The sequence below is a fragment of the Myxocyprinus asiaticus genome, chromosome 31 (assembly GCF_019703515.2).
Source record: "Myxocyprinus asiaticus isolate MX2 ecotype Aquarium Trade chromosome 31, UBuf_Myxa_2, whole genome shotgun sequence".
Lineage (NCBI taxonomy): Eukaryota > Metazoa > Chordata > Actinopteri > Cypriniformes > Catostomidae > Myxocyprinus > Myxocyprinus asiaticus.
In genome coordinates, this window is record NC_059374.1 from 17,965,539 (window position 1) to 17,982,573 (window position 17,035).

Here is a 17,035-nt window from a genome sequence, read left to right on the forward strand (position 1 = left end):
GCCGTTCCAGTTCACCCCAAAAGTGATCAGGTCTGGGCTTTGTGCAGGCCAGTCAATTTCTTCCACGCCAGACACAGTAAATCATTTCTTTATGGACCTCACTTTGTTCACAGGGGCATTGTCATGCTAGAACAGAAAAGGGCTATCCCCAAACAGTTGCCACAAATTTGGAAGCACACAAAGCCCAAGTCATTACATCAAGAAACATTAAGATTTTTCTTTACTGGATTTAATGGATTAGCCAAATTCTTTAATTAGAAGGGGGTGTCCACAAACTTTTGGCCATATAGTGTAAGTATGGCCTTCATTTAAAAGGGCTCATCCCTATGCCCTAAATCCCTTTGAAAGGTTTACCCTCCAGAGTGAGAGCATCAGAGGGTTGAAGGGCTAAAAAATATCAGACATTCTAAACACACTTCAACGTCATCTATTAAAGCCAAACGAGCCGCTATTACAGTCACACAAGGCTGACTTTAATGAACATCAGTTATTGTACCTAATCAGTAATCATTAAACATGATTTTACCTGTGGGGGCCTGGATAGCTCAGCGAGTATTGACACGGACTACCACCCCTGGAGTCATTAGTTCGAATTCCAGGGCGTGCTGAGTGACTCCAGCCAGGTCTCCTAAGCAACCAAATTGGCCCAGTTGCTAGGGAGGGTAGAGTCACATGGGGTAACCTCCTCGTGGTCGCTATAATGTGGTTCTCGCTCTCATTGAGGGGCGTGGTGAGTTGTGCATGGATGCAGCGGAGAATAGTGTGAAGCCTCCACACGCGCTACGTCTCCATGGTAATGCTCTAAACAAGCCACATGATAAGATGCACAGATTGACGGTCTCAGACGTGGAGGCAACTGAGATTCGTCCTCCGCCACCCGGATTGAGGCGAGTCACTACGCCACCACAAGGACTTAGAGTACATTGGGAATTGGCCATTCCAAATTGGGGATGAAAAGGAAAAGCAAAAACAAAGCAAAAAACAACAAAAAAAAAAACAACAACAACATGATTTTACCTTACAGTTAACTACTTTTAGAACGAAAACCGATAAGAAATACGTTAAAACTTTTATACTTTATGAAGAATTGTATACTTCATAAATATTTGTGTTATAAAAAATAACACAAACAATAACCTTTCAAACAAAAGGGTTTAAAATGTTTTTTTAAAGTTCATTAAAACAATTAAAATCTTTTATAAAACACAGAGATAAAGGGATGTCACATGTTTTTGCTTTTAGAACTAGAGTTTGTTTGCAGTTGCAGCTGGTTAAATGTACATCGCTTGGCAGAAAAGTGTCCATCAGTTGAACCCCTTCGAAGTGCTCTTCGGAGGCTGATTTATCACGTTTGGAACACAGGGAGGGTCTGTGCATGCATCACTGGCACATGCGTCTGCCGTTGACTGTAGAGTATCACAAAGCAGTCGCAGTGCACATGCGCCGAATGTCAAATAAGTGTACTTTGAAAGGCTGAGCACTCGATTGTGTATGAAGCGATCCGGAATGCAGAAAACTAGGTACTTTTTAGAAGTCTAGCTGTCTTTCAGAAGGTTGGTATTTGCCACTAATTGCACCAAACACAAAGGGTCCAAAGTTTGCATGGCTCGACCCATCAAGACTCTATAGCAACTCACAGGTATGTTGAAAACCGTTAACTTTTTATTCAGTATTTCAAGTAAGTCATTGAACATCATTGAATAATCTAGTTTTGCAACCACACAATATCAAATCTAGAAGGTAAACTAAAGCATGTTAGAATGTGTTCAATTACAGATAGCTGGTATTTTGATTTCTGGTCAGTGGTCACCGTTTTCTCTTATTCCTCCCTGATTGATGCCAGGATTGTGTGAAGCAGGGATGTGCAGAGAGTTCTTCAGGGGCAGTGGCTCAAATGTAAAAAAGGGCTATCTATCACCACAGAGATCATTTTAAGTAATACCAATATTACAACTATTAATAATAACTACATATTCTTATCATTATCACTCTGGTAGACATTGTAAACATTTTGTGGACGCAATAATGAATATGAGACTACTAACATAACCTAATGGTATTTTATTTTACATTGATAGAAATAATTACAACAAAAAGGCAATTTTTAGAGAGATGAATCCAAAGAATCTTTAAAGGAAAATCAAAACATTATGAAATCAAAAAACTACTGTATCACCATCTGGACAGATTATTACACACTATGATAGATGATGCACAAATGTACTCTAGTGACACACCTACTGTATGTCACTTACTGTAAAGTCAATAAAACTATCAATTTCACATTTAAATTTACATTTGGCGGCAGTACTTTGATTTCAATAAAACATAACAGCTTGATTAAGCACAAAGAAGGAAAAATACATGCAGAGCAAATGATGAAGGTGGGAGATTTCACTGCAGCACTGCTTGCTGAACTGGATCTTTAGTCTCATAGTTTTAACCTTCTGTTGGGAATCATCTATTCAAAGATGCTGATGACTTCCTCTTTGTCAGAAGGAATGTTGCTCTCTATGACAAGTAGCAGCAAGTCAGACAGACTTTCCTGTCCACAAAGTCTCCTCAATCTGGACTTGACCAGCTTAAGCTTCGAGAATGAATGCTCCACTGTGTCTGTGGAAACTGGTAGCATATATTTTCACCAGTTGATATAAGGCTGGGAACACAAGGTGAACCTCGTGTTCTTTGAAAATCTCCAACATTACCTTGGCACTCTTCACTGGGAACCTATAGGCAGAGTGAAATACTCTGACCTCCCTCAGCAGCTGCTCTTCTTCCTCAACTCCATAAAATCAGCAGAGGATATGAGCAGCTTCCTTGGCCTCAAGATCCAACACGCCCATCCATTTAGATGCATCTGTCAGTGTATGAAGTGACTTTATGATCTTGTTAGTCTGTATCTGCATCTTTGGGTTCGCTTTCCCTTCAAACCGTCTCTGGAGCTCTTGCAAACAGACATCCGGAAATGTGTAGAAGAGTCTGACCCTATAAAATTCCTCCAGTGTGTGTGGCTCATGATCCTCAGCTGCTGATGTTAAGCAGTGCATCAACTTTGCAGGTATTTTTCTTCTTCTTCCATGTCCAGGAATGACATCAGGAACATCAATACCTGCTGCCTCAACATAGCCGGTGGCTCTTTCATAGATGGTCCGATTCCACGAGTACTAAATTTAGGCATTGTGCCTGGCAATGGACATACAGCACTTTTTCATTTTGCTGTTGGATTCGCGACTGAAGTCCTTTGTAGTGACCACTCATATTAGCAGCCCAATCTTAGCTTTGGCCATATATGTGTTCCACTCTGAGGTCATTCTCATTGAGAACCCTCAAGACCATTTTCTCAAGCTCCTCTCCTGTTGTGGAAACTACAGGGCATAAAGGAATGAATCGCTCTTTTATTACAATCTGATGCACAAATCTTACAGCAAATGATGCTTGCTCTCTATGGGAGACATCAGTGGTTTCATCAAGTAAAATTAAAAAAATGGATGCATCTTTGATTTTACTGTGTATGACTTTTCGAATGCACAAAGCAATGGCTAATATGATGTCATTCAATGTACGATTTGAAAGGAGAGACACATGTGGTCGTTTCTTGGACTGCTTTTGCTCTTTGACTGACTCAAGATGGAGCTTTAGTGAGCTGTCATATTTCGTTAGGAGGTCAACTAGCTCCAGAAAGTTTCCCTTATTTAAACTAGAACAATGTTACATCAATTAAATGAGACAACAGGGACCTGTTCCTCTGTCGTTCCTGCTGTCTGGCTGCCAGCATTTTTTTGGTCAGTGCTTTCAAATGCTGTGATTAGAGCATTTCTCTTAAGTGCATGCCATATTATCAAACTTAACATATGACACTCACTACTACTGTGCTCTTTGATCTTTTGTTTTGCATTCTTCCAGTTTATAACACCAGCTGTCATCCATCCAAATTGGTGTTTGTACCTGTCTTCATGGCTCATAAATTATCGACAGCTGAAACAGTACATTCTGTCATTTTCAGGTGAATATTCAAGCCAATAATACTTCCTATTATTAGGCATTAGCCTATTTTGTTAGTCAACATTAGGCTACAGGACAAAATTTACCATATTAGTTAACAAGGGGCAAGTTACACTATACATACATAGATACATATATATATATATACAGGGTTGGGGAATAACAGAATACATGTAATGGGATTACGTATTTAAAATACAAACTATAAGTAACTGTATTCCACTACAGTTACAATTTAAATCATTGGTAATTAGAATACAGTTACATTCAAAAAGTATTTTGATTACTGAAGAGATTACTTTGCATTTTATTCATTTGTTTCATTTAATATTTAGTCCTTTCAGATGGAAAACATTTATACATATAAATGATGTGATCCAAAGTGCATTTGAACAGCGGTGAAACACTTTCTTATGATGTGTTACATTCATATGAGCAGACAGAGAAGTAAGTCTGAAGTAAGTTTGGAGCACAAGAAATAGAAATAAACTTGTCATAAATTGTCAGCTTTACGCTAAGCTAAAATGCTATTTCTAGCCATTTTACATGCACGTTACCAGGCACGATCATATTTTTTATCAAGAAAATTCACGTTAGATCATAATTTCTTTTTTCTAGTAAGACCTTTGATATTAGGGCAAAAATCATATTCTTGATAATAATTTTTGTATTTTTTTCCTGTAAAAATATTTTTAAAAAATCCTTAAAACAAGATCAATTAGATTTATTTTAGAAACAACACTGCGTAAGATATTTAGATTTTTCAGAGAATGTATTTTTAACATGTGTATTTTGTCTTACTGTACTGGCAGAGTTTTTATAGTCAAAACAGGTGAAAAAATCTACCAGTGCTGAAGAAGTAATCCAAAGTATTTAGAATACGTTACTGACCTTGAGTAATCTAACGGAATACGTTACAAATTACATTTTACAGCATGTATTCTGTAATCTGTAGTAGAATACATTTCAAAAGTAACCCTCCCAACCCTGTATATACTGTATATATATATATATATATATATATATATATATATATATATATATATATATATATATATATATTAAGACTAGGTTGACTCTTTGTAAACATATTATGAATGAGCCTTTTTGCAACTATCAGTCTCATATTAGCTCACTTTTTTTCACCCATGTCGCTGCCTCCTTCAGTTTTTCTTTAATTTTCTGCCATTTCTGTTTGTTTGGCATCTTGCCTTTATTGACTTTATAACATATAAAATAAAAAGTTTACTTGCAAGACTTGTGTCTGGAAATGTAACGAACTTGCGTAGGTTACTTACCAACACATTCCCTGTCGATCAATTTAAAATCGACCAGCGATAAGCATACAAAATGCTGCTAATATTATGATAATGTTAGCAAGCAAGCTTGCGGTATCAGCATGCCTGTCTGTCAGTCCAGTCTGAAGCAAGATGCAATGCATAGCAACGCATTGGTTTTATGTCAGCGATGCAGACTGTCTGATGGCAGAGACTAGGGCAAATAACCAGGAAAATTCTCAGACTTTCTTGTGATTAATTTGCTACTGTTTTGTGCACGTTTTCCTGTTAATTTTAATTAAAATGCATTTTTACATGATATAATTGTTTATTAATTAATGTTGAGAGGGGCACTTTTGATTAATTTGGAAAAAGGTCATGGGATCGAGCCCCCAGAGCCCCTCCCTCTGCACGTCCCTGGTGTGAAGGACCTTCTCAAACCATTTCAGAATGAAGCCATTGACCTAGTAGCTGGAATAGATGCCATGGGTTTTATCCTTGGTATAATATTTTTATTTTTTGTTGCTGTAGGGCAAGACAGTCTAAAGTAAGACCATATTTTTAGCTCAGCTGACATGTTGTTGAAAAAGTAAATATAACTCCTGGGCAAAGAGATTAAATATAGCACTGGAACACACTTTAGGAGCCATCTGAAAAGAGAGAAGGCAGGAATCAAACTCAATTAAATATATAAAATAAAGTTTTGTGTTTCTATATAGACTTCCAAAAGTTTGGAACCTCTTAACTATTTTTCTCATTATCTTAAAATCCTTTTGATCCAAAGGCTTATGCGTAAATGCTTGAAATGAGTTTTGTAGACAAATATAAATGGTCCATGTATGATTTATTTATTGATTTTATTTGTTATTTTTGCAAAACTAAAATTTCCATTAAAAACATTTTTAAATGAATTAATAGAAATTAAGGAAATTAAAAAAAAAAAATCTTTTTACTAATTTAATTAAATAAAAAAATGTTAAGATGGTTGAAATAGTGTTCACAGCATACATAAGAACCCCTTCAGGAAAAAGCACCCCAGGTGTCACCTGATGAAGTTAATGAATAATCTAGGCAAAGGGTGCTAAAGAAGCTGTAATATGTGACACTTTTTAAATGTTTTGTCACTACACAATTCCTATATTTCTATTTCTGCTAGTCCATATGTTTGCTGACTTCACTATTATTCGGAAATGTGAAAAATAGCACAGAAAATGTTATTTTGTTTGAAAGTGTAGGCTATATGTTACCACCCTGGCTTTGAACCATGACAGTATTTGGAAAATGTTTTTCCAAGTATCTGTTCACTAACTTGATGACAGAGATCTAGATGTCAATGAATAACTGAAACACTTTTTTTTTTTTTTTTTCTTGCATTTTCAGGGTCAGCCAATCGAAAAGCAGGACAATTATGTGTTCAAACTTGCACTCAAGAGTACAGTGACTACTCTGGACAAGAGAAACTCATGGAAGTGTGTGTTGAGGTGTTAAAGCCAGGTGTGTCTGTGAATATGTGTTAATGTTTACACAAATATAATCTATTATTCATATGACAGTTTGTCATTATCTCACAATTGAACATCGTCTGATGATGATGATGTTGAAGCTATTTGCCTTTGGAAAAAGAATGTTTGGAAAGTTCTGATTTAAAGTGATAGTTCACCCAAAAATGAAATTCTCTCATCATTAACTCACTTTCATGTAATCCCAGATCTATATTACTTTTTTCTTCTGCTGAACACAAAAGAAGATTTTTAGAAGAATATCTCAGCTCTGTAGGTCCATACAATGCAAGTGAATAATGACCAGACCTTTCAAGCTCCAAAAATCACATAAAGACAGCATAAAGTAATCCATGCGACTCCAGTGGTTTAATCCATCCATGTCTTCTGAAGTGATACAGTCACTTAGAAACAGATCACTATTTCAATACTTTTTTTTTCACATTATGAGAGAGAAAGTGGAGATTTATAGTAAAAAGGACTTAAATATTTACCTGTTTCTCACCCACACCTATCATATTGTTTCCAAACACATAGATTAAACCACTGGATTCATATGGATTACGTTTATGCTGCCTTCATGTTATTTTTGGAGCTTGAAAGGTCTGGTCACCCTTCACTTGCATTGTATGGACCTACAGAGCTGAAGTATTCTTCTAGAAATCTTCATTTGTGTTTTACCGAAGAAAGAAAGTCATACACATCTGAGATGGCTTGAGGGTGAGTAAATGATGAGAGAATTTTCATTTTTGAGTGAACTATCCCTTTAACAACCAGAATGAATCACCTATTTCTGTATGTAATGTTTGCATTGTGTTTTCTATATTGTCAGTTAGCTCTTCTGTTTAATCCTTATTTACTATGTAATGAAAAATGTTACACGTTAGTTCTGTACATTGTCCTCTTGCAATATGATGCATCTGGTCTTAGTGACACAGCAACGTCATGTTATGATTTACTTCAGGTCTATATGTACTCATAGTTGACCAGTGGATTGAGACTTGAGGAACTATGAGAGCAGTTATCAAGCTGGTGGAGAATCAGGGAGCTACTGTTGTAGGTAAGTATAAAACACCTAATAAAGTAAACACAAAGAGATGTTCTAAAACATGGTGACACCCATCTGTTTTTCCTCTATACCAAGAATTTGATATTTAGGTTTTTTTGATCATCCCTTTAAAAAGCACTATTAAAATAAATAATGAAACTAAGATATGATTGGTGTTGAGTTTATTGACATTCTTGTTGCTGTAAGGTTATTGACACAAGTTGTTGCGTGCAACACAAAGGATTTTGACAGCTGGTTTCTATAAGTGTGTTATAGCTCCTGCTGTTGAATGAATAGCCACTAGGATCACTTATCAATAGTCTTAATTAACTTGATGAAATCAGTGTAGTTTATTTCTACATTTTTTTGAAGGCATTGCTGCTGTGGCCATTGAGAACAGTGATGGAGGGAAGTGGCTAAAGGAAAACTATAAGTATTCCCACTGCATTCCAAATGAGCTGCAGGCTCAGATAGACAATCAGTACCTGCAATCTTTTAAGAACTTCAGTAGTTAAACATGTAGAAATAAAGAAAGAAGGGGTTATTAAGGAATGTGAAATTTAAAGATATCGTTCACCCAAAAATGAAAATTCTCTCATTTACTTACCCTCATGCCATCCCAGATGTGTATGACTTTATTTCTTCTGCTGAACACAAATTAAGATTTTTTAGAATAATATTTCAGCTCTTGAGGTCCATACAATGCAAGTGAATGGTGGCCAGAACTTTGAAGGTCTGAAAACCATATAAATGCAGCATAAAATTAATCCATACCACTCCAGTGGTTTAATCTATGTCTTCAGAAGCGATTTGATGGTTGTGGGTGATAAACAGATCAATACTTAAGTCTTTTTTTTACTTTCACATTCTTCTTTTGTTTTTGGCGATTCAAATTTTTCATGTATATCACCACCTACTGGGCATGGAGGATAATTTATAGCTAAAAAGAACTTAAACATTTATCTGTTTCTCACCCACAACCATCGAATCGCTTCTGAAGACATAGATTAAACCACTGCTGCCTTTATGTGCTTTTTGTACCTTGCATTGTATGGACCTACAGAGCTGAGATATTCTTCTAAAAATCTTTGTTTGTGTTCAGCAGAAGAAAGAAAAGTCAAACACATCTGGGATGGCATGAGGGTGAGTAAATTATGAATTTTCAATTTTGGGTGAACTATCCCTTTAAGCTGACATCAGCCCTTAAGTCATTTGCACTAACAATGCATAACAAGAGGCTGTAACATGCATTTTTGATACAGAGTATGATACTGTGCAGAGATCTATGGATCTTTGTTTGTGGGCTTAAAATGTTTTGTCCCATTACCCTTAACATTGTTTTAGATAAGCATTGTGTCTTCACAACTCCCAAGGACTAAATTTGAAAGTAAGGCCAAATCCTCACTAAATGCATAAGCTCAGTCATCTTGGTCATACAGTATATGGTCTGTGACTGCTATGGCTGTTACACTACAATTACCACTAGAGGCCACTAACACATTTTAATTTCTATCTGTATTAATAACTTGAAAATACAAAATCATGATGAATGCAATATACATGAAACAACAACAACAACAACAAAAACATTAATATTTAATCACAGTCCTAACATTACTAATTTGATAATACTGATAATACTACCTGTTTATTGTGAGGTTTAGCTTGTACTCAAATAAATGGCTCAGTTAAGACAAAGAAAAGGCATCCATCCATTTTATTTAGAGTTTAAAAAAAAAAATGCAAACACAAAAAACTTTGCATACAGCTGTGTAAAGTCCTAATATAACATCTTTAGAGCAAATACCATTTTGAAGCTATATGATGAAGTAATTATTATATAACTTCAATCTTGATTACCCTTTAAACAAAGGATATCTGATATAGAAAAATACAATAATTACTGTTTATTGCTTTTTTGTGCAACTCATGCATGATCCTCTTGTGTACCTTTTAAAATAACTGCCAACCGTAAACTAAGAAAGGATATTTGAAACACAAAAATTTTTTTTTACAGTACTATAATCACTGATACAGAATACACTTGGGAGTTAATGAATACATTGTGCATAGACCTCTTGGGAAAGAGAATACCGCTTTGCCACAAAAATGAAAACCTCAAGATATCCAACGAAAGAATGTTTTCTGTTATCCAGCAGAAATTCAGTTTGACTCTATTAAAAACAAACCACACTGCTCACTGTACATTCCTGTAGTTGAAATATTGTCCATCCTACTGTTCTCATTCTTTAGATTCTCCCTATGCAAGTACATGTAAGTTTGCATATATGTTTTGCTTTGGTACCACTATACGTCTGTGCAAATTTCATGATTTTCACATGGTCATTCTTTACTGGCAACAGGTGGTCTGTTTCTTCTTGGAAGTTGTGCACAGGTTGTTTGAGTTGCTGTTGATTTCTGTGTGAAGAAAGAAGTTAAATATTTTCTTTTTAAATGAATAGTTCACCCAAAAATGAAAATTCTCTGATCATATACTCACCCTCATGCCATCCCAGATGTGTGTGACTTTCTGTCTTCTTCAGAACACAAAGATTTTTAGAAGAATATCTCAGCTCTGTAGGTCCAAACAATGCAAGTGAATGGTGACCAAAATTGTGAAGCTCCAAAAAGCACAAAAAGGCAGCATATAAGTGATCCAAAAGACTCCAGTCGTTTAATCTATGTCTTCTGAAGTGATCCAATCGGTTTTGGGTGAGAACAGACAAAAATTTGACTCCTTTTTTACTATAAATATTGACATCAGCAGTCTCTTTGGCGATCCTGATTTCAAGCTCAATTACACTTCTTAACGCCATCTAGCGCTCTGTGTACTGTATGTGTCAAGAACTAGGAAATGTAATCGAGCTCGAAATCATGATCAAGACTGCAATGGCAAGATGTACAGTGAATATTTTGGTATAGTTATATTTTGGTCTGCTTTCTCCTAAAATCAAGTAGATCTTTTCAGAAGATAGATTAAACCACTGGAGTCTTATGGATTACATTTATGCTACATTTATGTGATGTTTTGAGCTTCAAAGTTTTAGTCATCATTCACTTGCATTGCATAGACCTACAGAGCTGAAATATTCTTCTAAAAATCTTTGTTTGTGTTCAGCAGAAGAAAGTCATATACATCTGGGATGGCATGAGGATTTATTTTGCATTAATGACCGGATGACTCAATATTATTCCTTACATACAGTATTTGAATAAATATCCTTTTTCACTTGGAAATTTGTCACATTTTGTAAGTGAAATGTGCTGTAAGTGATTATTTATTTTTTTTGCATGGAAAGGTGTGCACATTTTTTTACTACTCCCTGAAATATATTAATGAAATAAGTGTCCTGAGATATCTCGCCGGTCTCTGAGACAGCTCTGGATTCTGTAAACAGCAAATAAATAAAGTGTCTGCGGGCCGCGGACAATGACGATTTCTGCCTGTCAATCATTTTGTGCGTTGACGAAACATTGAGGCATAATGCCATTTTTATGCCATGTTGCTCATAACAGTTGTCAGCTGAAGGCGCTATTTTGCTGCTATTGTTTTTGACATCCGTTTCTACCTGTGTCGGTGTCAATAAAGCTAATTTGGTATCTTTGGAGTGCTGGGTTTTGGAAACAGGGGGTGTGGCTAATCCAACGCCACATTTTTTTGACATTCTAGAACGGCTAAAATCTCTTACAGCACCTTTAATTGCATTGTGAATGCTATTTTATGTTGTGTTTGATTCTAAGGCCAGAAACTTTATGCAAGTATGTGTATGCAGATGCAAGAGTTTGGCCAAAGCATTACCAATGCGTGGTCCATTTAAACATTCTTAATGCATGTTTTTGTGTTACTGTGGCAGTAACAAACCTTCACACTCAAAGAGGCTGACAGAGTTACCTTCAAAAGTCTGCGCTGTTAAACTGAAAGTGTTATTATTCGGGTAAGTTGCTGTAAATATACTGACTTTAACTTACTTGCTAAGTAATATTCTTTTTAAACTGTTGCACAGTTCACTCTAATGTCTGCTAGAGCACCCCATGTGGCAACGTTTAACGTTTGCCAACTATGCACGAATTGGAGGTTGCATAGCTAGAAGCGTCTGTGTTCACATACTTGCCTAGAGTATGTTTCGGCCTTAGGACGGTAGCCCTTTTCCTTTGTTTTTGCAAAATCAGTGCAATTGTGTTGCGAGACGTCAAGCTCTCTACTTACGAACAACTTCCCCAATACGTCTGGATCCACTTTTCTCAAGTTCTGCCAGCACATTTGCCTCAAAAGTTAAAGATGCCACTCGGAAGAAAAACTCTCTCACATTCTCACCTAAAATCATGACAACAGTAATTAAACAATGAAAATTAATGAATCGGTAGCAAAACGTAAACCCTAATACTTTTCCCCCCATAATAATATATACTCTTTCAGAACATTCAGTATAAGACTTTTTTACACAAGTACAATATCACTGTTGCATGTATCAGTTGAGTAAAATGCTACATTGTTCACATATACACGTTCTCCCACCTGACAATGGTCTCCAAAGGCAAAGATATCAATATGAACAGAAAAACAAATGCCATTAAAATCCAATTTTCATCCCAACAAAATGTGTCACGCCACTTCTAATGCATGCTAGTTAAGTAACAACTCACCGGACAAGGCGGACAGAGCCCAGTACTCTGCTTTCATTTGATCTGCTAGTTTAATGGCATCCTGCTCTATTAGTGCATACTGGGCAGGAGACTGAAGGAAAACACACTGATTGTAACATAGATATACACTGGGAGGAGACCTTGTAGGATTATGTATGTCCATTAACTATATTTTTTTGAATTATGATGATTTAAAATAAAAAGTATCACTTACACTCAGATCTTTCTTTGTGCCAACCAAGAAGAGTAACACACTAGTAGGATCATTCTCCTTCATTGCATCCTCCAGCCATTGCCTTTATGAGAGGATGATACATTTCATTGTCTGAAGCATTCTGTGTAATTGTTAATCAAAATTACAGGATAGTGTTACTGAATATGCAATTTACCTTGTATGCTCCAGTGAAGCCACATCAGTCAAATCAAACACAATAATTACAGCTGGAAACAGGAAGTTTAAAAATATGGGCTCAATCAAAAAAATGAGGAACAAAGTTTCAATAGTAATTATTACTAGATTCAGATATTATATTAAAGGTACAGTACGGAATTAGGTTCTCTATCGGTATCTGCAGTTGAAACATAAAATTGCAAGTTACTAGCGGTGAAACACTGTTTTGTTTTTTACATCACTTGCTTTGGCACTCCTCTTCTGTGCAGATGAATCTGATGGTTTGAGGTATAAACATGGTTGCCTGTGACATCATATCAGAGCGGATATGATTTCTTTGTTTACGGGCATGATGTGAATATGCAAGAAATGACAGAAGCCAGACATTTCCCACCAATTTAAACCCATCACTTAAGAATGTAAAATCATTACTGTAGGCTTACCATAGACTAGGAGTAAGGCAAGAACGACATATATTTTTTAGGTATTTGGCTGGCTCAATAATATAATTAATATTTTTTAGTAATAGTATTTTCATAATTTCTAATGAGAAATCTTCCTTAATGTGCCTTTAATAATAATAAACTATTAATATTATCTAATAATAGTTACAATATATAACACTATTATTATTATAATAAAATATAATATATTATATGTATTATTCAATATTACGTGCTGGTGAGTAACTTTACCCTGAGCTCCTCTGTAGTATGTAGAGGCAATGCACTTAAATCTCTCCTGTCCTGCTGTGTCCCACCTGGAGAATAAAAGCAAAGAAATAACTTTGAATAACTGTAACCATGGCTGTGACTGCAGATGTGACATGAAATGTGGGTCATACTCACAACTGTAGACTGAAGGGCACCCCAAGAACTTCAAACCTCTCCATCTCAAAGTCCACCCCAATGGTGGCCTTGTAATTCTTGTCAAACACATTTTTACAAAATCTAGAACAAAACAAAAAGACTAAATTACTATATTAAGCCGAACATGAAGTGGTTAGGTTGCCCCTGTTTGCCTTACATTTTTTGATGTATGTTGTCATTAGGGTCATTGACAAATAAGGTTGTCTGAGATGATAAAAATGAAAAATCTTTTAAAAATGTCATGTGGTGTAACCAAGTAAAAGGTATTAAGTACTTTCCTTGCACCTTGACTATGAGACTGTACATCTTCTAACTTAATCATTGATTTCAAAATCATTACTTTAAATTCCAAGACTTTTAGAGGTGCATTCAAGTAACTGTTTTGTGTGAATTGCATTTTGAATGTATATTTGAATAATTTAATAGATCTGGACAAACAATGAGTCATGTCATTGACCTATTAAACATTAATGAGTAAGTTCTGAGTTCTGCAGCTTTGCTCACCTATTAATCAAGCAGGTTTTCCCCACAGCCAGATCGCCCACTACGATTACCTTAGAGATTTTAAACCTACTGATCAAACAGCAGAAAAAGCGAGAGATGAAACACTGTTGCACATACCATCTTACCAATTCAGAAAATATAAAATTATTGTCCCAAGAACACTGATTCAGCAAAACAGGCTTATAGGCAATAAAGTTTCTATCTCACCCCACTGTACCAGTCCTCTGCTGCTGACAGGCCGTCTTCACCTTGCCGTGGAAATCATTCTCTGTCTGCAAAGCGGCACCTTTGTTGAAGCACTAGAACACGAGTGAATATCGGCACTTTAGGAAACACTTGAGGAAATGATCCAGAGGAGCACCCTTACAGAACAATGGATCAGAGCATTGAATGTAAAAGATGTACCTTAGGAAGCTGGCCGATTATGCGGTCTTTTCGTACAGGGGGCAGCACACTCATGATGAAGTTTCTGCAGGATAACCACAAAGTTCTGAATCACAGTTTGGCATTTTAATAACATGGCACAACTGTAACTGGGAAGGAATGAGTAATGGCTGTTCAGTATTTGGCTTTTAGGTTTAGACTTGTGCTCGGCTCATCCAAACATGCTTGCGGAGTATGAAATAATAAAGAAAAAAACGAGGCCTTCGCTAATGACTTTAAAATGTTCATCTTTAAAATTAGTACAAAATGGGTTAGTAAAGTTTTAATTTACAGAGTTCTCAGTTACTACACTGTAAAAACCATTCAAATTAGTTTTGTATGTGTAACCTAATGTATTCAGCTTAATTCAGTGATGTCAAGTAATATTTTTTTGACTTGGTCTGTTCAGTTACCACATGAAGCAACAAAACAAAACAAAAACAGTGTAGAGCAGCATGGAAGATGACTCACTAATCTCTGTTTCGTTAATCCCTAGGTAAATCTGGGAACAAAGAAAACACCTAAATTTTATTAGCGGGGTGTTTTTCTTATTTCATCTTCTTTTTCGTCTTATCTTGGTGCAGTATTTGCTGCTTACAGCTACACACTTCAGAGTTTTGGTTATTAGCTACATTAAGAGTTTGGTGGTTCGCGGTACATTGATGAACATTAACATTTAAAACGTAACATTTCAAGAACAAACATAAACTAGGCTAAATCTTCATTATCTCCTTCTTAAACGCAACAAACTCAAAGCAGTACTTCGTAACATTGTTACTGAGTAGTAACACTGTTGCTACAAACAAACGTGTGCTTACCTCGGCAAGGAAAGATGTTTTTATGATTGTAAACCGGTCTTGTCCTGAGACAATGGGATTTAAAAACGCCTTTAACAGTTAATGGAAAGTAAAAGAAACGGAAAATGGGGGAAACAAAAGGTGGTTTTAGCATTCATCCATCGCGTACGATTCCCGAGTTTCTGAGAAAACGGCAGGATACTCCGACCACGGAAGTGCTGGGAAGTGCATACAGATGGTCTTCTCCAGTAATCCCAAACCCCAGTCTCTTCCCACCGAAATGAGGAAAGACGGAGAGCAATCGGCCCCTACAGCCCCGTAGCGTTATCAGTCCAAAATATAATTATTGATTAGGCCTCATAAGTAGTACAGTTGTTAATACAGTTGTTACCGTTCTTATGGTTAGGCTACCATGTTATTTGGCATATTATGAGCGGGGTTGTTCGTCTACCCTGCAGAAAAAAAATGACTAAAATCACCCTGAATTATTCAAAATCACCCTTAGCCCACGAAGCAGTTGTAGGCTGTCTGTAATTTTGTCTCCTCTTTCTTCTTCGAACAGCATGATATTTAACCCCCTCTTTTGAAAGTAGAAAATGTTTTTACCAACAAAACATCTTGCTAGGTTTATTCACATTAGTTTTACTCAAAATCAAACACTAATCTACAACTCTTCACTCTACAACCTTGGCAATACAGAAGGTATCCTACATGTGGTGCATTCTATTTTAAGAAATAAATCATATTGCATAGTAAGTTTTTATTACATTTAAAATAAACATTTTCTCTGATGCTTCAGGATCTCTACTACACCACACTATAATATTTCTCCAGAATGGCTTGTTCTCTACTACAGATTTAAAAATACTGTCATATTTTCATGTGCATTTAATTTGCTTTGTCACTCTTCTAATATCTTTTTAATCAAAATAAAATATTGTGATTAGAAACAAAAAATCTTGCTTACTGCATATTCATAACCAGCATGAAATAAGCAGTTCCTTTTCAAGTCAGTAACTGCGACGCTGCGTCAGTAGCTGACACTGTGGGTGCTCCTCCCAGGGGCAGTGACCTTGAAAAATTATACCATCACGGCAAATTAATTGGCTGGTGATGCTTGCCGCTCTGGCCTATGCATGCATCATTGCTCACATATAAGCTGGAGCCCAGCGCCACCCCATCAGAGTTTTCCTCTTTCAAGGTCGTGTAGACATCTAATATGCTCTGGAACCCTAAACCAACACTTTGCTGTTCCATTGTGCACCTGGTCAAAGACTCGAACTCCTTCTCCATGTGTGCTCCAGTACTTCCGTGTTATTGTATTGTTTGCATTGTGTGTTTTCATTCATTGAAAGAAACTAAAACATTGAAAGTTTTTGCTCTTGACATTCTCCTGTTCAGTGAGAGTTCCGCTCGCTGGTGCAGCCACCTTTGCGGTGCTTGTTAAAAGCACCATGCCAGGAATTGGCACTCCAGCCACCAAAATCTCTGTCCAGGAAATTGACAGGTCTATAGGTGGCCTGGTGCCAGTGGAATGACACCCCTGGCTAAAAACTGTCAGGAATTTACTTCTCACTTTCC

The 17,035-nt window shown here is 36.4% G+C and overlaps 1 protein-coding gene and 1 pseudogene across 2 annotated transcripts; one reads left to right on the forward strand and one right to left on the reverse strand.

Moving 5' to 3' along the window:
• On the forward strand, window positions 1–8,388 carry LOC127422512 (adenine phosphoribosyltransferase-like; annotated as a pseudogene).
• Window positions 8,389–8,955: 567 nt separating this feature from the next.
• Window positions 8,956–15,900, reverse strand: LOC127422511 (ras-related protein Rab-34-like). Of its 2 annotated transcripts, none has more exons than XM_051666100.1 (11): window positions 15,476–15,900; window positions 14,640–14,703; window positions 14,442–14,533; window positions 14,235–14,303; window positions 13,710–13,811; window positions 13,557–13,621; window positions 12,860–12,911; window positions 12,685–12,766; window positions 12,471–12,561; window positions 12,034–12,141; window positions 8,956–10,244 (listed from the first exon to the last, which is right to left on the reverse strand). In XM_051666100.1, exons 2-11 carry the CDS (start codon window positions 14,691–14,693, stop codon window positions 10,177–10,179), a joined length of 783 nt encoding a protein of 260 aa, XP_051522060.1. In that variant the 5' UTR covers window positions 14,694–14,703; window positions 15,476–15,900; the 3' UTR covers window positions 8,956–10,176. The 2 variants fall into 2 exon arrangements, with proteins under 2 accessions (XP_051522060.1, XP_051522061.1); XM_051666101.1 differs by having other exon boundaries at window positions 9,487–10,244; window positions 14,235–14,300; window positions 15,476–15,897.
• Window positions 15,901–17,035: the final 1,135 nt, after the last annotated feature.